At 46.1% G+C, this 25,611-nt stretch overlaps 1 protein-coding gene across 2 annotated transcripts in view; it reads right to left on the reverse strand.

Annotated features, from left to right (window-relative positions):
• The window catches only part of LOC119970257 (nuclear cap-binding protein subunit 1), a 106,801-nt gene that overhangs the window by 70,744 nt on the left and 10,446 nt on the right, over positions 1 to 25,611 (reverse strand). For both annotated transcript variants that reach the window (XM_038804581.1, XM_038804582.1), the window contains exons 2-5: positions 12,578 to 12,663; positions 12,109 to 12,209; positions 11,533 to 11,689; positions 2,820 to 2,927 (exon numbers count right to left, since the gene is read on the reverse strand). In XM_038804581.1, the coding sequence (XP_038660509.1) occupies positions 2,820 to 2,927; positions 11,533 to 11,689; positions 12,109 to 12,209; positions 12,578 to 12,663 (452 nt within the window). The remainder of the gene's footprint in view (positions 1 to 2,819; positions 2,928 to 11,532; positions 11,690 to 12,108; positions 12,210 to 12,577; positions 12,664 to 25,611) is intronic.

A 25,611-nucleotide genomic window follows, 5' to 3' on the forward strand; every position in this document is an offset into this window, starting at 1 on the left:
TTGTTTTACTAGGAAGGAAATGCTTCGTGTTGTAAGGGCCCTTATTTTCCATTTCTTTTTAGATTATCATAGATTATCCTAGAATTTACAGTGCAGAAGGAGGTCACTCGGCCCATCGAGGCAACTCGGCTCTTGGAAAGAGCACCCTACCCCGAGGTCAACACCTCCACCCTATCCCCTAACCCAGTAACCCCACCCAACACTAAGGGCAATTTTGGACACTAAGGGCAATTTATCATGGCCAATCCACCTAACCTGCACATCTTTGGACTGTGGGAGGAAACCGAAGCACCCGGAGGAAACCCACGCACACACGGGGAGGATGTGCAGACTCCGCACAGAGAGTGACCCAAGCCGGGAATCGAACCTGGGACCCTGGAGCCGTGAATCATTTTGATCCATTTAATGGACATATACCTTTAAATCAAGCAGAGGGAAGTGAGGAACTCAAATGTTGCAAAATAGTACACTATGCTATTGGAGATTTAGCTTTTGAACAGCAGAACTCAGACTTTCTGACAACCGAGAGATCGGAGGGATTCGGTTCGATTGGCTGGCTGGTGGCCAATGAATTGGCCAAAGGCCATATTCTGCTCGGTGACAGGTGGTGATTGGGTCATACCTGTGTGGGATGGTTTGCAGAGAACCCAGGAACGTCCTGGACACAGAGAGAAGAAGCTGCGAGCTGCTGTATATCTCTCTCTCTTTCTCCAGAAATGCTGCCTAACTTCTTTTCTGAACCCACAAAGATGTTTTGAGACCTGAATGAATCTACAGTGAAAACCATTACAGACTAAAAGCAAAAGCCTCCAAATGAAGGTCTAGACTGAAGAAAGGTGTACTGGAAGACATCCTCATAGAAACTTATAAAATTCTAACAGGACTAGATGCAGGTAGATGCAGGGAAGATGTTACCAATGATAGGTGTGTCCAGAACCAGGGGTCACAGCCTGAGGATTCAGGGTAAACCATTTCGGACAGAGATAAGGAGACACTTCTTCACACAGAGTGGTGAGCCTGTGGAAGTAGTTGATGCTAAAACTTTGAATATATTCAACAGACAGTTGAATATAGGACTGGGGGAGAATGGGATCAAAGGCTATGGGGAGAAAGCAGGATTAGGCTATTGAGTTGGATGATCAGACATGATCGTGATGAATGGAGGAGCAGGCTCGAAGGGCAAAAGGCCTCCTCCTGCTCCTATCTTCTATGTATCTATGCATCTATATATCTAAAGAGAGGGGGGGGGGGGGTTAGGAATTAGGTACGTGTTAACCAGTTGTATTTGCTGCCTATTTACTTATTGTTATTGTTCTTAATAATAATTAATTGTGTTTAATTAATTATGTTTAATTGGAAGAATTAATTGGTGACTGTAGTTATTGGGCAGCCAGAGACCAAAGACTTTGGGTATTTTCCAAGAATTAATTTGTTAATTTCAATTGTGTTGTGACTCTGGGTCAAGTGGGGTGGGGTTTAACCGTGCATTAGCCCAGGGATGCAGACTTAAGAGACAATAGAAGCAGCCCGTGCGCCAACGGTGGACAAACTGAGAGTCTCCAAAGCCCCAGAAAGTGTTGAGAATGTCAGGTTCTAAACATTTGCACTTTAAACCTCCCTCTTAGTTACAAATTAAGAGAATTTGACTCAAAACAATAACCACATCGGCATTTCTACTCGGATGCATTAAGACGCAATAAACAATTCGGACTAGGGTGACACGTGACACAGGGGTTAGCACTGCAGCCGACGGTGCTGATGAACTGGGTTTGAATCCCGGCCCTGGGTCACTGTTTGTGCGGAGTTTGCACATTCTCCCCATGTTAGCGTGGGTTTCACCCCCACAACCCAAAGATGTGCAGGTTAGGTGGATTGGCCACACTAAATTGCCCTTAATTGGAAAAGAAAATATTTGGGTACTCTAAAAAAATTTTTTTAATAATTCAGAAGGCAAATGATATGTTGGCCTTCATTACAAGGGAATTTGTGTACAGGAGTAAGATGCCGCTACAATTATATACAGCCTTGATGAGACAGTACCTGGAGAATTGTGTACTTTATTGGTTTTCTTATCTAAGGAAGGGTATAATTAAGGGAGTGCAACAAGTTTCACCAGACTAATCCTGGGATGGCAGGATTGTTTTATGAAGAGAGATCGATGAAACTGGGCCCATATTCTCTAGAATTTTGAAGAATAGAAGTGATCTCATTTAAATTTATAAAATTCTTCAGGGTGTGGCAGGGTAGATGCAGATGGGATGTTTCCCCTGGCTGGCGAGTCTATAACCAGGGCCACAGTCTCAGAATAAGGGGTAGGCCATTTAAGACTGAGACCAGGAAGAATGTCTTTACTCAGCGTGGTGAATGTTTGGAATTATCTACCCCAGAAGGCTGTGGAAGCTCAATCACTGAGCATGTTCAAAATAGACATGAATAGATTTCTGTATAGTAATAACATATGGGAATAGTGGTGGAAAATGGAGTAGAGGTAGATGATCAACCATGATCTGTTTGAATGGCAGAATAGGCTCTGACCCAAATGCCGTTCCTATAATACAGGCTGATGTGATTCACAGTGCAATAGTGAAGGGTGCAAAGTTGCCATTGTAAAGATCAGCTTGCAGGCTTGGAGAGAGGAGAGAGACTAGTTCTAGATCACAAGCCTTTAGTTTTACTCTGGGGATGTTGTCCAGGCCCACAGCCTGTCTTGACAAGCAGGACATATTATGAACAAGAAGGACATTTTGCCTATGTCCAGTCACCTAAGAGTACAGTAAAAGAAATGTAAAATACCCATAAAAACATATTTGGCTTCTTACCTGTGGCACATCTTCTTCCTGTGTTACGTTGGCAAAGTTTTCAAACATTGCCACCATTGAAGGAGCAGCAATCACATGGCAGTTCACAAGATCAGACAGAAAGCGAACCTGCAAAATGAACACAGCTTAATTGTAACATGCTGAAATTTGGTATACCGTATTTATCTATATTTACAATCCAAGATGACCACCAAACCCATACGACCAGAACAAAGACAAATATTTAGTCACCGTCAGTAGTCTACCCTTTCCACCCCACCCTGCCTCCCAACAGTCCCACAACCCAAATGAACAATAAATCAGCCAAAAGGCGATCAAAGACCGCACCTCATTCCACTCACCCATCCCCAAACAAAACAAGAACAAAAATCCTAAACTGATTACATTTTTCTTTTATAAATATTTTTATTCTGCATTTTCTCATTATCTTCAGAATTTACACCCCACCAACAAACTGTAAACAGTAACGAATACAATGTCAATCCCCTTTATCATCAACAACGATCCCATCCTCCCACCACCCCCCAAAACAACAGCCACCTGACAACAGAAGCATCAAATAAAACAAACCCTCCCAAGCTGGGTAGGAAAGGCAAAAAAGAAAAAGGAATCAGGAATGGCATATGGGTCACCATTGACCTATACAGTCCACCCCACCTAATATTCAACGCCATCCAATACCTGAAAGAGTACTGTAAATGACATCTATCAATTATGGATGCCCCCCCCCCCCCCCCCCCCCCCCCGACTCCTCCCCTCCACTTCCTCTTGACTCACCCCGGCTAGACTCACCGAAACCTGTTCTACCAGGCTCAAATGGCCGTAGCTCCTCCCCCCCACCTCACTCCCATTCACTGCCCGGTTTCATGGAGGCCCCCGCCCGGGTCTCCTTCCCCCTTGCCCGGTCCCAGGTAAACCAAGAAATACCCTTTACCCAAGCCCCAAAGAACCATCATTGCAAATGAAAGTCCCATCTCTTCCCTTGTCCAAATATATACAATGTTGGCTCATTTAGTACATACACTAACACGCAGTGAAAAAATAAAGTTACATGAGGCTACATCGGTCACGACTATTTCTCAATTCTGCCACAGTCCTGCCTTCGCAAACTCCTCCGCTGCTTCTGCCGTCCCAAAATAAAAGTGCTTGGATTTGTAGGTCACCCTCAATTTAGCTGGATATACTATGCCGCACTGCACCTTGCTGATGTACAGTGCCTTCTTCACCCAGCTGAAGGCAGCCCGCTCACTCGCCTTTGGTAGAGGCCTCCACGACTGCTGAGCCCGATCCAGTTCATCTCGGGAGGGATCGTCTCCCTCCCCCAATAGCCAACATCGTGGCAAAATACTCCGTCGGTGTAGTGATCTGTACATCTACATCTGCACATACACCAGGGACTACTGACAGATGTAACAGCCACAGCATCACTAGAGGGCAACATCAGAGACGGGTATAAAGGGTCCAGCCCAAGGGAGGATCCGCCTCTTTCAGAAGCACAGGGCCAGCGAACAGCAGCAGACAGAGACAGCTCAGCATAGGCAGTTTACCTTAGCTTCACTGGTCATACTGCTTGACTGTATATCTAGTTAAGCTCTGGAAAACAGAACAAACCCACTGAATAAAGTATTTGTGTTAACTGGAAGTCTACAATCTTTATTCAGATTTAGAGAATAACAGTCGGCCTGGGGCCTTCCACCCCTTCGGGCAGACACACAATCCTCAGATTCTGTCGCCTGGATCTGTTTTCCAGTCTTCCATTTTGGCTCGCAGACCCATTTTGGTCTCTATCACCGTCCACAACTCCTTCCCCATCGAGGTGAGTTGACCACTGTGCTGCGATAATGCCTCTTCCACTTCCTTCAGTGTCTCACCTTACTTCTGCACCTCCGCCGCAGCGCTTGATACCGCCACCCTCACCGGGGCAATCGTCTCCTCCACCAGCACTTTCAATACCGCCCCCATCTCCTTCTTCATTGCTTCCATGTGTTTTGTGAACTGTTTTTCAAGTTCCACAGCCATCACCTTGATCATGTCTTCTGCTGTGAACGATGCGGCCTCCCCTGGTGCTTAAACCTCCACTTTCCTTACAGTTCCTGCGCTGACTTTTTCACTCCCTGGCGGACTTCTGCTAACCCCCTTTTTCACGGTCGTTGTTCTCCCAACTTGGACATTTCTCCTCCCTGTGCCTTCTTACAGCCTTTTCAGCCTCCGTTGCTCCCGGGACCGGATGTTAAAACTCCGAAATCCCTATTCCCGAGCGGGAGCCCTCCAGTGTGTGGCTGCCTCCCGGCCGCCATCACCGGAAGCTCTCCTAAACTGATTACTTAAAACAAAATCCTAAAGTAATGAACAGCAGATAACCCCACTCCTCCACTCCCGTTAAATAATTTTATAGCTAACAGGGTGAATCAGCCCCACCCTACATCTAACATTAAAACAAAAAGATAGAGGGAAAAAGAAAATCCACCTATTCCACAAACAATCCTAAAAATACAAACTACAAACTTGAGTAGAAAACCTTCCCAGCAAACCCCCATAATCACATACCCTCGCCCACAGAACATAAATCTCACAATAAATACAAATGCAGCGAACAATTAACAATTAATTTGCCCCTACCTCATGCTTCTTTACAAACTCGTTTGCATCCTCTAACAGTCTCTCTTTTTAAAAGTCACTCAAAGATGTGCAGGGTATACCACCCCGAATCGCACAATGATTTTGTACAACATGCCTACTAGCAGGTTCTGGTCTCGCATCTTGATACATCCCGATGGCGTGGCTCTCCCATCAATAGTCTTTATGATGTTTCGCCCACTTCACGACCATACCTTCCGATCCATCTTCTCCAAGGCCTTCCGTTGCCTTTTCAAGGTCCTCAGACACCACCTGCTGCGGCTTCTTAAATTCTTCCAGCAAGAAGCTTGCCAACATCTTGGCTGTACACGGAGAGGCCAAAGTCGCAGCAGGAGCCTCCAGCCATTTTCTCCACCGAGACTCACGTCGCTTCTGAGTCCGGCGATGATTCTTTGCCTGTCTGCTGCCTTGTGTTATACATGTTGGGCAATATTTTTTTTAGGTTTCTCACCACCCTCCCCCCTGCCACACATCACTCAATGACTGGGTGAAAAGGGTCAAAAACAAAGTACCCTGGCAGGACCCATGTATGCAACTGTTCACCACAAAGCTGCCACTGGAAGTCCGAAGTGATCTACTTTGCTAGCCTTGGAAATTGAAAGCAACTCTCCCAGTTTCAACACCACTAGATCTGTTCCTTCTCCTGTTCCAGTCATATTTCTTCCTCTGTTATGAAAACAGTTCCAACACTTAGAAGCCAATGAAACAATGCCCTTCCCTAGTCAATTTGGCATAGTTCAAATTGCAAAACAGCCAACATTAACTCAGTTTCATTTTGGCTTATATAAAACCACCAAGTTGTATGTATATAGCAACTTTAGCACTGCAAAACATTTCAAGGTCTTCCACATAGCAGATTTAGAGAACAACCAGTAACAAAACATTTAAGAGATGGCCAAAAGCACAGTCAGATGGATTTTTCAAAAAGATTTTAAAAATAAATAACAAGGCACAAGAATTTAGTAACAAAGTTCCAGACAGTACTGCGGCAACAGATGAAGGCTGTACCATCACCTGGGAGAAGGAAGATCAGCAAGTGTGCAGGAGGTGAGATTTGGAAGGCCAAAGACATAGTAAAGGCTGAATGAGGTGAACTTGAAATGGCACCTTTAACATAAAAAAGGTCCCCACGTGCTTCATAAATAGGTGTAATGAAAGCGGACAGAACGCAACAAGGGAGAATGGTGGTGATAATGATTTGTAAATGAGGATTCTGAATTTGATGCATGAAGAATGGGAAGTCAATGGATATTGTTCTGCTCTGGATAAACGCGCTGGACATGGTAGCAAAGGATGTGGCTCGAGAGGTTTAGAATGGATTGCGATTTGGAAAGTGGAGCTCAAGACACCAGCCAAGGAAGAGTTTAAGAAGAGAAATGCAGATAAGAATCGTAAGGATGGTGTAAATCAGGCAAACGGGAGGTGGATGTATATGTTTGCACATAGCTCAATAAAAGGTGGCACACTATCAATAAGACCATGAGAAATAGTAACAGGAATAAGACAGTGAGAAATAGTAACAGGAGTAGGCCATTCAGCCCTTCGAGTATGCTCCGCCATTTAATAACACCATGGCTGATCTAACACCCAATCTAACCCCGTCCACTTTCTTGCATTCTCTCCATAACCCTTAATTCACCTGATTAAAAATCTATCAATCTCAAATGTTCAAGAGCTCGGCCTTCACAGCTTCCTGGAGTAAAGAATTCCAAAGATTCACCACTCTTTCAGAGAAGAAAGTCTTCCTCAAATCAGTCTTAAATGAGCACCCCTTTATTCTGTAACTCTACCCTGCATTCCTACACTCTCCCACGAGTGGAAACATGCTTCCAACATTTACCCTGTCTACTCTGTCTAACCTCCTAAGATTCTTATATGTTTCAATCATATCACTTCTCATTCTTCTCAACTCCCAAGGAAAACAGCCCCAACGGCTTTAATCTTTCCCATATGGCAGTCCTTCCATACCCAGGATCATCCTAGTAAAGTTCCTCTGTTCTGCCTCCAGCGATAACATGTATGTATTTTCTTAAATAAGAGGACCAAACTATACACAGTATTCTAAACGTGACCTCACTGGTACTTTGTATAGTTGCAACAACACCTTTTTACTTTTATACTCTAGCCCCATTAAAATTAAAGCCAGCATTCTATTTGCCGTTCCTATTTTCTTCAATACCACTATGCTAGTTTTCTGGGTTTCATGAACAACGACCCCAAATCCACTTGTGCTAAAACTTTCTGCAGTTTCTCTCCATTTAAATAATAATCCGCCTTCTCATTCTTTCTTCCAAAACAAACCATCTCACATTTTCACCACACCAAATTCCATTTGTCCATTTTCTGCACTCAAATAACCTATCAATATTTCTCTATAAAGTATCTATATCCTCCCTACAGCCATTTGTATCATCCGCAAATTTGGCCAGAGCACACACTGTTCCTTCCTCAAAATTATCAATATAATTCAACCGCTGCATTGTGCTCGGCGCGGATCTGGGCATGCAGTTAAATAGGGGAAAGGGCAAAAATTGAGATTCATGTCTCCTCCTGGATGGCAAGTGCTGGATCACACCCAAATATGGCGTGCATATCATCGATCCCATTAACACCAATTTCCATCTCATTAATGAGATTGAAGTCAGGGGGGCTGAAGCTTTCCAGGTTGGACCGCCCCCAGGCCGGTGGTGATGGCTATTGCTAATAAGGAATTGGCCTTGTCAGTTGTGAGAGCACTTCCCAGCTGCAGTTTGTGTTTGCTGCTTTCTATTGATTAGCTGTAAATGCCTGGAGACTGTAGCTGAGAGCTTGTTTGCTGTATGCTGCTGCCTCTTTCCCTTAGACTTACTTGCAACTTTCTGGATGAAAAGAAGGAAGAAAGAAGGCCGTTGCCTTTCAGTCTATTTTACCTGGAGAGCGGCGAGGAGAGGATTTGGGCCTACTACTGGACTGAGGATGGAGGACTTGCTGAGTAGTCTGGATGTTTTTAAAAACAGATTATGGATAGGTGTGGAGGTCTCAGGGTTGTTGTCATGGGTGACTGTAACTTTCCAAATATTGATTGGAACCTCTATAGGTCGAACAGTTCGGATGGGGCAATTTTTGTACAGTGTGTGCAGGAGGGTTTCCTGACACAATATGTGGATAGGCCGACAAGAGGGGGTTCCACATTGGATTTGGTACTGGGTAATGAACCATGCCAAGTATTGGATTTGTTTGTGGGAGAGCACTTTGGAGATAGTGACCACAATTTGGTGTATTTCACTATTGCAATGGAGAGGGATAGGGCCATACAGCAGGGCAAGGTTTATAATTGGGGGAGGGGTAATTATGATGCGATTAGGCAAGAATTAGGGAGCATAAGATGGGAACAGAAACCGTCAGGGAAAGGCACAAATGAAAAGTGGAGCTTGTTCAAAGAACAAATACTGCGTGTCCTTGATAGGCATGTCCCTGTCAGGCAGGGAGGAAATGGCCGTGTGAGGGAACCATGGTTCATTAAAGAGGTTGAATGTCTTGTCAAGAGGAAAAAGGGAGAGTATGTCAGGATGAGAAAACAAGGTTCAGTTGGGTCGCTTGAGGGTTACAAGGTGGCAAGGAATGAGCTTAAAAAAAAAGGGCTCAGGAGAGCTAGGAGGGGGCATGAGAAATCCTTGGCGGGTTGGATCAAGAAAAACCCCAAGGCTTTTTACTCTTATGTGAGAAATAAAAGAATGACCAGGGTGAGGGTAGGGCCGGTCAAGGACAGTAGTGGGAGCTTGTGTATGGAGTCAGAAGAAATAGGAGAGGCGTTGAATGAATACTTTTCTTCAGTGTTCACCAAGGAGAGAGGCCATGTTTTTGAGGATGAGAGTGTGATACAGGCGGGTAGGCTGGAGGAGGTAGATGTTCTGAGGAAGGATGTATTAGCAATTTTGAAAAACCCGAGGGTCGACAAGTCCCCATGGCCAGATGGGATATATCCAAGGATTCTTTGGGAGGCAAGGGATGAGATTGCAGAGTCTTTGGCTTTGATCTTGGAGTCTTCATTGCACACGGGGATAGTCCCATAGGAATGGAGAGTGCCGAATGTTGTTTCTCTGTTCAAGAAAGGGAATAGGAATGACCCTGGTAATTATAGGCCAGTTAGTCTTACTTCGGTGGTCGGTAAGTTAATGGAAAAGGTCACGAAGGATAGGATTTATGACTATTTGGAAAGATGCAGCTTAATCTGAGATAGTCAACACGGATTCGTGAAGGGCAAGTCTTGCCTCACAAATTTGATTGAATTCTTTGAGGTGGTAACTAAGTGTGTAGATGAAGGTAGAGTAGTTGATGCCGTATACATGGATTTTAGTAAGGCGCTTGATAAGGTTCCCCATGGTTGGCTCATGAAGAAAGTAAGGAGGTGTGGGATAGAGGGAAATTTGGCCAATTGGATAAGTAACTGGCTATCACATAGAAGACAGAGAGGGTGGTGGTGGATGGAAAATTTTCAGACTAGGGACCAGTTACCAGCGGTGTACCACAGGGATCAGTGCTGGGTCCTCTCCTATTTGTGATTTTTATCAATGACTTGGAGGATGGGGCTGAAGGGTGGGTCAGTAAATTTGCTGATGACACCAAGATTGGTGGAGTAGTGGATGAGGTGGAGGGCTGTTGTAGGCTGCAAAGAGACATTGATAGGATGCAGAGGGGCTGAAAAATGGCAGATGGAGTTTAATCCTGATAAGTGCGAGGTGAATCATTTTGGTAGAAAAAATTTGAATGCGGATTACAGGGTCAACAGCAGGGTTCTGAGGAATGTGGAGCAACAGAGAGATATTGGGGTTCATGTCCACAGATCTCTGAAGGTTGCCACTCAAGTGGATAAAGCCGCGAAGAAGGCCTATAGCGTGTTAGCGTTTATTAACGGGGGCTTGAGTTTAAGAGCCGCGGGGTTATGCTGCAACTATACATGACCCTGGTGAGACCACATTTGGAGTATTGTGTGTAGTTCTGGTCACCTCATTATAGGAAGGATGTGGAAGCATTGGAAAGGGTGCAAAGGAAATTTATCAGAATGCTGCCTGGTTTGCAGGATATGTCTTATGAGGAAAGGTTGAGGGAGCTAGGGCTTTTCTCTTTAGAGTGGAGGAGGATGAGAGGCGACTTAATAGAGGTTTATAAGATGATGAGGGGGATAGGTAGAGTGGACGTTCAGAGGCTATTTCCTCGGGTGGATGTAGCTGTTACAAGAGGGCATAACTATAAGATTCAGGGTGGGAGATATAGGAGGGATATCCGAGGTAGGTTCTTTACTCAAGAGAGTGGTTAGGGTGTGGAATGGACTGCCTGCTGTGATAATGGAGTCAGACACTTTAGGAACTTTCAAGCGGTTATTGGATAGGCACATGGAGCACACCAGAATGACAGGGAGTGGGATAGCTTGATCTTGGTTTCGGACAATGCTCGGCACAACATCGAGGGCCGAAGGGCCTGTTCTGTGCTGTACTGTTCTATGTTAATTAACACTACAATCTAATTAAGAGCCGATGATATAACATTATTACAGTACTCAGGCAATGAATCTACAAATATTATGCTTGCTATAGAATGGTGTAGATATCACTTTGCAAAAGTCATTCAATTATGTTCATGCCAAACCAGGTGATGTTAGGATTTAACAGGACAAAATTAGATATTTTCAGGAAAGGTCACCGCATGCCAATTATGAGGTAACAGACTTTTATAATGGATATTGGATACATTAGCAAGGAATAATACATTTTTCAGCCAGGCTTGTTAAAGTGCAGTGTAGCTAATATATAATGTTCCAGTTGGTTGTCATTTTCATAATGTGAACAAAAATATAGAAATTATCACACTCTCAACATTATCAGCCCCCAATAATTGATTTATTAAACAGAGGTGCAAGGCCTCTACTGAAAAACATTCACAGTACTGAACATTAGTTTTAATCAAGCCAAAGTTGTACAGTGGCAAACATGACAGTATTATTGAGAATTTTTGAAGGTCAATTGATTGTGACCCAGTAAGCAGAACAAAGTGCGAAGAGATTTCGCAAACCGTCAAAAAAACAAATGGTAGCACTTACAGTAAAAGATGCCTCATAGTACATATTAGCTTTCAAAGTTTCCTTGAGCTGTCTAACCATAGCTTCGACAAATTCTCCACCAAAGTTGTAGTTCCTTGCATTTAACAGCCCCACCAATGTTGTGTAGACAGTTAATTTTTCAGGAAGCTGTCGTGCTCTAGAGGGCAAAATAAGTATGCATTTTACTGATAATGTAAGCCAACAGAGGTGGGAGAAAAACCACTTGCCTCCACATTTAAAATATTTCAATCTATTAGACCATTCTAATTTTCCTTTTGTGAATTTATTTCTCAAACAGAATGCGCAAAGCAATTTATTCAAAATACGAACAGTTAGTATGCTGCAATACATAACTATTTCCCCAAATGCTGTTTTTTTTATATTGGAAGCATCCCTCCCATGATAACCAAATATCAGTTGTGATTCACGGTGCCAATTTTCTCTAATTCTTCCATTTCACTCGAGCATTAATTTCTAACCTGTCCAACAAACTAAGGGTCAGACTATGATAATTCCTTATAATATGTAATGTTCTGAAACAAATTTATCTAATGTATAACGTTTAATTCAACTTACACTGCACAAAGTATTCTCAGGATTTTACTTTTATAGTTTGGCAGGTCAGCTTCTAAAACTCCGGCTAGACCTTCCAGGTTGCTCTCCAATGAGGATGTGCTCTGTAAATCAGAACATAAGAATCTGTATTTAGTGCATATGCCAGGACATGCAAGATGCCAGGGCTGATGGCATGTGCAAGGTGCCAAACAACATCAAAGGCTTTGGAGAAATGCAAGGCGATAACAACCGACTACTAATGGGGAGGACAATATTTAAAAGTTTGTGATTGAACTGGAAGATGGAAAACTCAGTACATATTTGAAAACATTGAGATGTAGTGAAAATACCTTTGTTGGAAATGTAACTTTTGTTCCCAATCCTGACAGAGGCCTCAATTCCCACATCACAGTAAAAATTAGTTGACACACATTATTTCTAAATGTTCATCAGTAGGTTATTAAATTAAGAGTGAAGTAAGAGGCTCTACCTTTTCTCCTACACGACATATCAAAGATTCCAATCGATCTTCAATTTCAATTGGCTCAGATGTCCTTCTCCGTTTGTGAGGTTGCCCTAATGGAAAATAAAACAAATCATCATTAATTCAAAACAAAAACAGAAAATGCTTGACAATCTCGACAGGTCTGTCGGCATCTGTGGAGAGAGAACAGAGCTAACGTTTCGAGTATGGATCTCTGTTATTTGGCTGAAATATTTTTGTTAAAACCAGCAACAAATAATTGCAAATTTTAGATGAGGCACATTTTTTGTACATCTCCAGTCATATTAACATTGGATGAAGGTCATAGAATTTACAGTGCAAAAGGAGGCCAGTCAGCCCATCGAATCTGCACCGGCCCTTGGAAAGAGCACCCCACTTAAGCCCCCCACCCTATCCTCGTAACCCAGTAACTCCATGTAACCTTTTTGGACACTAAAGGACAATTTAGCATGGCCATTCCACCTAACCTGCACATATTTGGACTGTGGAAGGAAACCGAAGCACCCTGAGTAAACCTACGCAGACATGGGGAGAAAGTGCAAACTCCACACAGACAGTTGCCCAAGGCCAGTATTGAACCCGGGACCCTGGAGTTGCGAGGCAACAGTGCTTCCCACGTGCCACCATGCCACCCCATCATGACCCTCTCATACCACTTTGCTAAAACCTCACCTTTAGTTGGCAAAGAAACAAATTTGAGGCTGTACTACTATGAATAAGCACTAAGAAGTAAAATATTTTACAAAGGCAAATCTACCAACTGCAAAGAAAATGCCTCATGACAACCAATGCCTCAAATTAAAACAAAACCCTAACTTTTAGATGTTCAAACCCACAAATAAAAATCAGGAAGTACAGACAACCGATACACAGCTGAAAAACTCAAAACCAGAGTTTTTACCATTGCAGAATACAGCATCCTTGGATTTATAATTTAAGATTAGGCTCCAATACTTGTGAGGGCAGTTAAACTTACTTTTGAATCCTGTAACCACTTGGCATCCACATACAAAAATAATGAATTTGTGAAAAGAGCAGCTCTCTGGAGTCACGTACACTTTAATTTCACTCTGGTCAAGTACTAGTCTTCTGGATTCCAAGAAAGGTTTGTCATATATACGTTTCAATAGCAAAATTAACTTATTTTTCATTCATTTCAATTACATAAAAGAAAATGCTATTGTGAAATCGCTATAAGATATTAGGAACACAGTTGGGAGTTTAGCCATGGGTTTCTAAAGTAGTTCACCACATCAATGCATTTTCTGAGATATTGAGTCCATAGATCCAGCAAGCCTGAGTTCCAATCCTTGGTTTGTTCCAAGTTAGCTGTTCTGGGATGATGGCAAGGTGCTGGAATCGGTGTTGCAGGAAATAGCATTTTTCCTGGCTTATCCTTATGTCTTGCCTGGCCTTCCACTACCATTAGCTGTTTACAAGCTACAAATTACATCACATAACAACTTCTTCTGATCTTACTCTTCACAAATTGAACCTTGTCCTGCATCCCTTATGATGGTCCCTCATCATAATTGGTCTTTTTTTAAAAGTTGGCTTTATTGATAGTAATTCACAGCCTAAATGTTTTGCAACTTCAAATAACCTGCCAAGGAAGCACCAACGGGATCATTTGACTGTGTTTCTTCCCATAAACAGCACGTTCCTCTTACATAGACTGCTTGGAATAGAGCACAGCTAAACTAGAGATTGGTGAGAGGGTAAGAAAGCAACTTGCACCAGTTTGAAATGTCATCTTAAAAAAACTCCCTCTCACAAAATTCAGTGCTCTAGTTTTACTGTATTAATGCACTGAGTAGACCTCAGCTTTTGCACCTGACAAGCTGTAAGTCACTTAAACTGTCCAGCAGAACCATCATTTAAAAAAAATTTTTTTTTTTTTTTTTTTTAAAGAGTACCCAATTCATTTTTTCCACTTAAGGGGCAATTTAGTGTGACCAATCCACCTAGCCTACACATCTTTGGGATGTGGGGGTTAAACCCACACAAACACGGGGAGAACGTGCAAACTCCACACAGACAGTGACCCAGAGCCGGATTCGAACCTGGGACCTCAGCACCATGAGGCTGCAGCAGAACCATCATTAATCTCTGGATATAAAAGCATTACGTGAAGTTCACAGTTATTGAACTGTAGTGCACAGTCGACTGATTGTTGCTACCTCCAAATCTGGTGACAAGAAACTCGCAACTCCAGGGTCCCAGGTTCAATTCTGGCCTTGGGCGACTATCTGTGTGGAGTTTGCAATTCCTCCCCATGTCTGCGTGGGTTACTCTAGGTTCTTCGGTTTCCTTCCACAATATTTGTTGATCGTAAAGAACAGATTGGTTTGTCAGCCATTTTCAATTAAATGGTCTACAAGTAAGCTAAAGTATTTATTTAAACGGAGCCAGGCAAACAAAGCTAGTTTTGAGTGATTAGCGCCTTGATGTTGAGCATATTGATTTGGAAAAGGACACTGGTATTGGCCAGCCTTTCTTGCCACCAGATTTGGAGGATCTTGCAACGTTCCTGTTGGTGGCACCTGTTAAGTGCTCTGAGGTGTCTTCTGTAGGTTGTCCAATTCTCCAAAGCACTGCTGCCTAGTAAATCATGATCTTAGTCTTGGATTTGAGATTCTGGTTCTCAAATACTCTTTTCCTCAGACGGCCAAAAGCTGGACTGGTACATTGGAGACAATGATAAAACTGATGATGAAACGAAAGCACGTCATTCACTGCCCACATAAGCCTCACTTAATAAATGATTTTCTCTGATCACAACTTCACCACAGTTGCCCAGTCCATCACCTTGTCACAAACAATGACTGGCTATTCCACCAACTGCAAAAGTGCATTTATACTTGATGATATTTTAACTGTTTATATCTTCTTTAAATATTTAAATAACTCATATCACAAATTATTAACCTCCTATAACAAAGTACAGAAAGTAAGTAAAGTTTAGCTCTTAAATTTAAATGCTTTCTGGTTTAGCAACTTTTATATTTGCCAAATTCGACATGGCCTCATGTGGCAATAAAAGTTTGAATGCAGACAACACAACTTTGAAGTCAATATTCTTCAACTAAGTGTTTCTATTGTACTGCTTCATACCAAGCAGAAGGTGAAGTGTGAATCGGGTGTGAAGGTCTAATTATTTTTCTTTCTTCTTTTGTGGAATATGGACGTTGCTAGTGAGGCCAGCATTTATTGCCCACCTCCAATTGCCCTTGAACTGAGTAGTTTGCTAGGCCATTTCAGAGGGCAGTTAGTCAACCCTGAAAAGAAATGGAGGCAAAATGTCTCCTCCACCGAGTCATGCCCTTCTTCATTCACACCAGATTTTGATTGCATTTATATTACAACTTCTTGGCACTCACACTGCAGTTATAATATGAATACATACATACTTGTTCAAAAAGAAAGGGTGGAAAGATAAGACCAACAATTACAGACCAGTTTAACCTTGGTGGGAGGAAAGCTTCTAGGACCGATATGTTAGCATAGAATTTCAGTCACTTATGCTTAATTAAGGAAATCCAGCAAAGATCTGTTACAGGAAAATAATTTTTAACCAGCCTGCCTGAGTTATTTGATGTAAGAAGAGTTGGTAAGAGTAATGTTGTTGATGTGGTGAACATGGACCTCCAATAGGCAGACTTGTAAGTAAAGTTAAAGCTTGTGGAATAAAAGGGACAGTAACAACATGGTACAACATTGGTTGAATACCAGGAAATGAGTAGTGGTTAACAGTTGTTAGGTGCATAGACCAGCCTTGCTGCTGCTTCTCTCGACTGGTGGTCATGTCTTGAAGCACTACAATTCTTCAACCAGCCAGGCAATGTCATCTGTGAAATCCAGGTTTGTCAACCAGTGGTGTAGCACAGGATGCCAAAGTCTGGCAACAGTGTTATGCCCCTCCAGTTGTGCAATGACTGTGGTTCCCTTTCTTTGGTGGTTTTATGATTATCCCTTGCCTCCAGTCATCTGGGGCATCCTCCATAGTATAGATGTTGTTGCAGAGGTCCATGAACTCTGTTCTGATGGTGTTCTTGACATGTTTCAATAGCTTGGTTAAATTCCCGTCATTTTCAGTGCATGCTAAAAATGTACAGCTCTGCTCAAGATGTGATTTGCAATGACATCAAACTCACCTGTTGTCATTCAATGAAATGCGACTCACCAAACCAAACTTCCAGCACAAATTATGCAAATCGCAGCAGATTTCTCAAATCCAGCCTCAGAAAAATGAATATAGCACCCCTGTTAGGGGAGGCGCTATCGTCATGGGGAACGGGTCGGGCAGGGTGTGCTGGCCTGGGGCGAGCAGTCGATGGGCTATGGCTAGTCGGCGGGGGAGGGGGGCGGGGTGCCCTCTGATCTGCTCCAGGAGACCCACCTGAAGGTGGCGGACCAGGTTCGTCTGAGGAAGGGGTGGGTGGGGCAGGTTTTCCATTCAGGGTTAGATGCGAAGAACCGGGGGTGGCGATTCTGGTGGGGAAGAGGGAGGCGTTCGAGGCGTCTGAGGTGGTGGTGGACAAGGAGGGCAGGTTTGATATGGTGAAGGGTAGGCTGCATGGAGAGAAGGTGGTGCTGGAAAACGTGTATGCCCCGAATTGGGATGACGCTGGCTTTATGAGGCGCATGTTGGGCCGCATTCCGGACAAGGAGGCAGGGGGCCTGATCATACGGGGGAGACTTTAACACGGTGCTGGATCCCTCACTAGACCGGTCCAGTTCAAGGATGGGTAAGAGGCCAGCGGCGGCCAAGGTGCTGAGGGGGTTTATGGACCAGATGGGAGGGGTGGATCCCTGGAGGTTTGGGAGGCCGAGGGCGCGGGATTATTCCTTTTTCTCCCATGTGCATAGGGTTTACTCCCGAATAGATTTTTTCGTTCTGAGCAGGGGATTGATCCCGAGGGTGGAGGATGCCGAGTATTCGGCCATAGCAATTTCAGACCATGCTCCGCACTGGGTCGATCTGGAGATGGGGGAGGTGCGGGACCAGCGCCTGCTGTGGCATCTGGACGTGGGGTTGCTGGCTGATGAGGTGTGTAGGAGGGTCCGGGGAAGTATTGAGGGGTACCTTGAGGCCAACGATACGGGGGAGGTTCGAGTGGGGATGGTTTGGGAGGCTCTGAAGGCAGTGATCCGGGGGGAGCTGATTTCCATCCGGGGCCATAGGGAGAGGAGGGAGAGGTAGAGACTGGTGGGGGAGCTCCTAGATGTGGATAGGAGGTACGCGGAGGCCCCGGAGGGATTGTTGGGGGAACGGCGTAGTTTGCAGGCCAAGTTCGACTTGCTGACCACCAGAAAGGCGGAGACACAGTGGAGGAAGGCGTAAGGCGCGGTTCATGAGTATGGGGAGAAGGCGAGCAGGATGCTGGCGCATCAGCTCTGCAGGCGTGATGCGGCTAGGGAAATTAGTGGAGCGATGGATAAGGGTGGGAATGTGGTGCGGAAGGGGGCAGAGGTGAACGGGGTCTTTGGGGGGGGGGGGAGAGAATGGAGAGCTTTCTGAACAGGCTACGTCTCCCAAAGGTGCTGGAGGGGCTGGGGGCGCCGATTGACTTGGAGGAGCTAGTCAGGGGATTGGCCAAATGCGGTCAGGGAAAGCGCCGGGGCCGGATGGGTTCCCGGTGGAATTTTATAAAAGGTATGCGGGCCTAGTGGACCCCCTATTGGTGCGGGCCTTCAATGAGGCATGGGAGGAGGGGGGGGGGGCTTTGCCCCCGACGATGTCACAGGCGCTGATTTCTTTGATCCTGAAGCAGGATAAGGACCCCCTGCAGTGCGGATCATACAGGCCAATCTCGCTCCTCAATGTGGACGCTAAGTTGCTGCCGAAGATCCTGGCCACCAGGATAGAGGACTGTGTGCCAGTGGTGATACATGAGGATCAGACAGGATTTGTCAAGGGAAGACAGCTTAACACGAATGTGCGGAGGTTGTTAAATGTTATTATGATGCCGGCGGTTGAAGGGGAGGCGGAGATAGTGGTGGCGCTAGATGCAGAGAAGGCCTTTGATAGAGTTGAGTGGGGGTACCTGTGGGAGGTGCTGGAGAGGTTTGGATTTGGGGAGGGGTTCATCAAATGGGTGAGGTTGCTTTATGAGGCCCCGATGGCGAGTGTAGCTACTAATGGAAGGAGGTCAGAGTACTTCAGGCTCTACTGTGGGACCAGGCAGGGGTGCCCCCTGTCCCCCTTGCTTTTTGCACTGGCAATTGAACCTCTGGCTATGGCGTTGAGGGAGTCGGGGAGGTGGAGGGGTCTGGTGCGGGGTGGGGAGGAACATCGGGTATCGCTGTATGCGGACGATCTGCTGCTGTATGTGGCGGACCCAGTGGGGGGAATGCCGGGGGTGATGGAGCTGTTGGCTGAGTTTGGGGGCTTCTCGGGCTATAAGCTGAATCTGGGTAAGAGCGGGGTGTTTGTAGTGCACCCGGATGATCAGGAGGAGGGAATTGGTAGGCTCCCGTTTAAGAGGGCAGTGAAGAGTTTTAGGTACCTGGGGGTGCAGGTGGCCAGGAGTTGGGGGACTCTCCACAAGCTTAATTTTACCAGGCTTGTGGAGCAGATGGAGGAGGAATTTAAAAGGTGGGACATGGTGCCGCTGTCGCTGGCGGGTAGAGTGCAGTCCGTCAAAATGACGGTGCTCCCGAGGTTCTTGTTCCTGTTTCAGTGCCTGCCCATCCTTATCCCTAGGGCCTTTTTTAGGAGGGTGACTAGCAGCATCATGAGCTTTGTTTGGGCGCATGGGACCCCGAGGGTGAAGAGGGTCTTCTTGGAGCGGGGCAGAGATGGTGGGGGGGCTGGCGTTACCCAACCTCTCGGGGTATTATTGGGCGGCCAATGTGTCGATGGTGCGCAAGTGGGTGATGATGGGGGCGGGGGCAGCATGGAAAAGGTTGGAGATGGCGTCCTGTGGAGGCATAAGCCTGGGGTTCCTGGTAACGGCGCCGTTGCCGCTCCCTCCTACGAGGTATACCACGAGCCCGGTGGTGGTGGCTACCCGCAAGATTTGGGGGCAGTGGAGGCGACATAGGGGGGGGAAGTGGGGGGCTCAATGGAGGCTCCGCTAAGGGGGAACCATTGGTTCGTCCCAGGGAACATTGATGGGGGTTCCTGGGGTGGCACAGGGCGGGCATCAGAAAGCTGAGGGACCTGTTCATTGACAGGAGGTTTGCGAGCCTGGGAGAGTTGGAGGAGAAATTTGAGCTCCCCTCGGGGAACATGTTCAGGTACCTGCAGGTAAAGGCGTTTGCTAGGCGGCAGGTGGAGGGATTGCCTTTGCTGCCCACGAGGGGGGTGAGGGACAGGGTGCTTTCGGGGGTCTGGGTCGGGGATGGGAAGGTATCTGATATCTACAAGGTAATGCAGGAGGTGGAGGAGGCGTCAGTAGAGGAGCTAAAGGCTAAGTGGGAGGGGGAGCTGGGGGAGCAGATCGAGGATGGGACATGGGCGGATGCCCTGGAGAGGGTTAACTCTTCCTCCTCATGTGCGCGGCTTAGCCTCATCCAATTCAAGGTGCTGCACCGGGCCCATATGTCCGGACTAGGATGAGTAGTTTCTTTGGGGGCAAAGACAGGTGTGTCAGGTGTTCGGGGAGTCCAGCGAACCATGCCCATATGTTCTGGGCATGCCGAGCACTGGAGGAGTTCTGGAAGGGGGTGGCGAGGACGGTGTCGAGGGTGGTAGGATCCAGGGACAAGCCAAGCTGGGGACTCGCAATTGTTGGGGTTGCGGTGGAGCCGGGAGTGCAGGAAGCGAGAGAGGCCGGTGTTTTGGCCTTTGCGTCCCTAGTAGCCCGGCGGAAGATCTTGCTACAGTGGAAGGATGCGAGACCCCCAAGCGTGGAGGCCTGGATCAATGACATGGTGGGTTTTATTAAGCTGGAGAAGGTCAAATTCGCCCCGAGGGGATCGGTACAAGGGTTCTTTAGGCGGTGGCAGCCTTTCCTCGACTTTCTGGCTCAGCAATAGGGAACTAGGTCAGCAGCAGCAGCAACCCGGGGGGGGAGGAAAGGGGGGTGCTGCCCGACTTGCTGAGCATTTGCAGCATTTTACATCACTCAGCTGGTGATTAGGAGAAGGGGAACAGGGCAGACAGGTTCGACATAGTTATCGTGATTTCCTAAGTTGTCCTCCACATTAATTTGTAAATGAAATCATCATGGCTGCACTGGAGCAGCTTCACTCAGGGAGCAGCAATCCCCTTACCTTGTTTTTTTTGCTGTCTCCATGCACCTGTTGCATGCCAAGTGAACCAGTGGATTGGTTGATATTTGTTTCTAAGTTTTATTCAGTTCTTCTTCAAGTGTGTACCAATGAGTAACTAACAATAAAGTTGTTTTTTTGACACCTCCCACCAACCAGACTACCGATTCTTATTAGAAGTAAAAAGGGCGGCACGTGGCCGTGGTTAGCACTGGGACTGTGGCGCCGAGGACCCGGATTCGAATTCTGGCCTGGGTCACTGACCGTGTGGAGTTTGCACATTTTCCCCATGTCTGCGTGGGTTTCACCCCCACAACCCAAAGATGTGCAGTTAAGTGGATTGGCCACGCTAAATTGCCTGTTAATTGGAAAAAATAATAATTGGGTACTCTAAATTTATATTAAAAAAAAGAAGAGAAAAATAATCACTTAAATAGCATCACTCAAAGAGCATTAAAGATCGTGGTTTAGAGGGGCGGGGCCCCCAATTAGAGCTGAAGAAGTAATGGTGGGCCTGAAGGCCATGCAGTCGGGTAAAGCCCCGGGGTCGGACGGGTATCCAGTGGAGTTCTACAAAAAGTTCTCGGGGATAGTGGGGCTGATGCCGGTTAGGGTGTTTAACGAGGCGAGGGACAATGGGGTGCTACCCCCAACGATGTCGCAAGCCACCATCTCGCTGATATTAAAACGGGATAAAGATCCGGAAGCTTGTGGGTCCTATAGGCCAATCTCCCTGATTAATGTGGAAGATAAACTGCTGGCCAAGATCCTGGCGTCCAGAATCGAAGACTGCGTACCGGACGTGATTGTGGAGGACCAAATGGGGTTTGTAAAGGGCAGGCAGCTGGTAGCCAACCTAAGAAGGCTACTCAAAGTGATTATGTGCCCCCGAGGGCAGAGGTGGAGGTAGTGGTGGCAATGGATGCCGAAAAGGCTTTTGACTGGTGGAGTGGGACTATTTATGGGAGGTGCTGGGACAGTTTGGGTTTGGGGAAGGCTTTGTGGACTGGGTTAGACTGCTATATCAGGCCCCGGAGGCTAGTGTAAGGACGAACAGGACGACATCTGAGTATTTTAGACTATACCGCGGGACAAGACAGGGATGCCCCCTCTCTCCATCGCTGTTTGCGTTGGCCATAGAACCGCTGGCAATTGCTCAAAGAGCAGCAAGGGGATGGAAGGGAATTGTCAGGCGGGGGATAGAACACAAGGTCTCGGGCAGCATGGTGGCCTAGTGGTTAGCACAACCGCCTCACGGCGCTGAGGTCCCAGGTTCGATCCCGGCTCTGGGTCACTGTCCGTGTGGAGTTTGCACATTCTCCCCGTGTCTGCGTGGGTTTCACCCCCACAACCCAAAAATGTGCAGAGTAGGTGGATTGGCCATGCTAAATTGCCCCTTAATTGGAAAAAATAATTGGGTAATCTAAATTTAAAAAAAAAAAAAAAGAACACAAGGTCTCGCTCTACGCGGATGACCTGCTTTTGTACGTGTCGGATCCAGCGGCAGGGATGGACGGGATTATGGAAATCCTAGGGGAATTTAGCCGGTTTTCGGGCTACAAGTTGAACATGGCAAAAAGCGAGATGTTTGTGGTGCAGGCAAGGGGTCAGGAGAATAGGCTGAGGGAGCTACCGTTTAGGCTGGTTGGGGAAAGTTTTAGGTATTTAGGGATACAGGTGGCGTGTGACTGGGGCAAGATGCATAAGTTGAACTTGTCTAGGCTGGTGGAGCAAATGAGGAGCGGGTTTCGGAGGTGGGATGCGCTCCCGCTGTCACTAGCGGGGAGAGTACAGACAGTGAAGATCCTCCCGAGATTCCTGTTTATTTTTCATTCCGCGGTCCTTCTTTAAAAGAATCAATAAAATCATCCTGGGATTTGTTTGGACGAGGAAGTCCCCGCGGGTAAAGGGGGTGCTGGAACGGAACCGTAGCGAGGGGGGACTCGCGTTGCCGAACCTCAGCAACTACTACTGGACGGCCAACATAGCCATGATAAGGAAATGGATGGTGGGTACGGGTGGAGGCTGCTTCGTGCAGGGGCACCAGTTTGGCAGCCTGGTCACGGCTCCTCTGCCGCTCCCGCCGGCCAGGTACTCCACCAGCCCTGTAGTGGTGGCGGCTCTGCGGGTTTGGGGCCAATAGAGGAAGCATGCGGGGGAAGTGGGAGCGTCGGTCTGGTCCCCAATATGTTACAACCACCGATTTGTCCCGGGGAAGATGGACGGCAGGTTCCGATCATGGCGAAGGGCGGGCGTGGGAAGGATGGGCGATTTGTTCCTGGAAGGGAGCTTCGCGACCATGAGGGCGCTGGAGGAGAGGTTCGGGCTGTTGAGGGGGAACGACTTTCGGTACTTGCAGGTGCAGGATTTCATACATAGGCAGGTCCCATCCTTTCGACGCCTTCCACCAAGGGGGATCCAGGACAGGGTAGTTCCCAGGGGTGAGGTAGGAGAGGGGAGACTCTCGGATATTTATAAGCAGCTTATGGGAGCGGAGGACACAGGGACCAAGTAACTGAAACTTAAGTGGGAGGAGGAGCTTGGTGGGGAGTTGGAGGGAGGTGTATGGGCAGACGCTCTGAGGAGGGTAAATGCAACTGCAACATGTGCCAGGCTCGGCCTTATTCAGTTCAAGGTAGTTCACCGGGCCCACATGACGGTGGCCCGGATGAGCAAATTCTTTGGGCTGGAGGACAAGTGCGCTAGATGTGGGGGAGGACCAGCGAACCATGTCCACATGTTCTGGGCGTGTCCAAAACTCAGGGGATACTGGCAGGGATTTGCGGACATCATTTCCCGGGTACTGAGCGAGGAACTGTTATTTGCATTATGTTTTTGTAATGGGTATTTGCACACTAATGTATATTGTTACTGTTTACAATGCCAAAAAATACCTCAATAAAATTGTCTGTTAAAAAAAAAGATCGTGGTCAGTGCTACGTTATCTCCATCCTAGCTTTCCGTAGCAACGTAGGACGCACATCATCTACTTGTGTCCACCCGATGAAGAGGAGAATTGCTCAATTATAATTTGCTCAAAACAGTAGGACAAATCCAAATGGCCAATTACTCCTCTCTCAGCCTACTGTCAATTAACAATATACTGGAAGGTGACACTGACCGTGTTATTAGGTGGTGCTTGCACACCAATGACCAGCTCACAGGCGCATGGTTGTGACTGACAGAGGCCAATCACTGCAATCCCAGGACATCACTGCAGGAGTTCCCTGGAACTGTGCCCTAGGAATAACCATCTTTGGGTGCTTTATCAGTGACATTTCCTCACCGCAAGGTCAGAAATGGGATTGTTTATTGATGACTGCCATGTTCAATTCCATTCACAATTCCTCTGATAATGAGGCACTAAATGTGCACACGCAGGGACCCCTGGACAGCTCACAGGCTTGGGCTGGTAAGTGGCAAATAACATTCATACCACACAAGTCCCAGGCAATAACAATCTTCAAAAGGAAACAGAGTTCAACCACCGCCCCTTCACACTCACTGGCATTACAATCATCAAGTGATCCATGGCCAACATTCTGGGGCTGACCATTGATCAGAAACTGAACTAGACCAGTCATAGGAATACGTTGGCTACAAGGGCAGATAACATACTGGGAATTCAACAGTGACTAATTCATTTCCTGGCTCCCCAATGCCTTTCTAACACCTACAGGCACAATTCAGATGCATGATACAATACTCTCTATTTTTCTGAATGAATGTCACTCAACATCCCAATAAACTGGACATATTCCAGGACAAAGCAGCTGAGATGGTTGACAACCGGACAACCACCTTAAGCATTGATCGGTATCAATGCACTGTGCACCGTCTACAAGATACATTGCCCACTCTCAGCTTCCTATCTGTCAATCAATCCTTTATCCATGTTAATACATTACCTCCAACTCCGTGCACACTTACCTTGACTATTAACTTTTTGTGTGGCACCATGTCAAAAGCGTTTTGGAAATCTAGGTATACCACATCTACTGCTTCCCCTTTATCTACCTTACTCGTCACATCCTCAAAATAATGCCAATAAATTTGTCAAACAGGGTTTAAAACCATGTTGACTTGTTCTAGTTACACTATGCTTTTTGAAATGTATTGCGAACTCTCCTTTAACAATAGATTCCAATATTTTCATTTGGCTAACTGGCTTGTAGTTCCCAATTTTCTCTCTCCCTCCTTTCTTGAAAGGTGGAGCTACATTTACCAACTTCCACTCTGCTGGGACCATTCCTGAATCTAATGAGGTATTGAAAATCGCAGCCAGCACATCCACTATCTCTGCAGCTATCTCCTTTAGAACTCTAGGGCATAAGCCTTCAGTCCCCAGGGATTAGTCACATTTTGGTCCTTTAAATTTCTCAGATACTTTTTCCACCATTGACATTAATTTCACTTCCACACTCTTTTTCACCCCTAGTTTACCGTCTATTTGTAGATTGAAACTGGTCTTCAATGCAACTGCCATTTCCTCATTCCCTATAATTTCCTGTGCCTCTGATTCCAAAAGACCAACATTAACTTTAGCTACTCTTGTCCTTTATATATACTTACAAATGCTCTTGCGTGTTTTTATATTACTGGCTAGTTTGCTCTCATTCCATTTTTTTTCCTTTTTATCAACTTTTTGGTTGCTCTTTGTTAATTTCTAAAACAATCCTGAGATTTGTTACTTTTCTTTACAATATTGTATGCCTCTTCATTTAATTTAACAGTATCCCTAACATCCCAAGTGATTGACAGGTGGGGTTTTCTTAGTGACTTTTTGCTTTTCTATGGAATGT

This window comes from Scyliorhinus canicula, chromosome 8, assembly GCF_902713615.1.
Source record: "Scyliorhinus canicula chromosome 8, sScyCan1.1, whole genome shotgun sequence".
Lineage (NCBI taxonomy): Eukaryota > Metazoa > Chordata > Chondrichthyes > Carcharhiniformes > Scyliorhinidae > Scyliorhinus > Scyliorhinus canicula.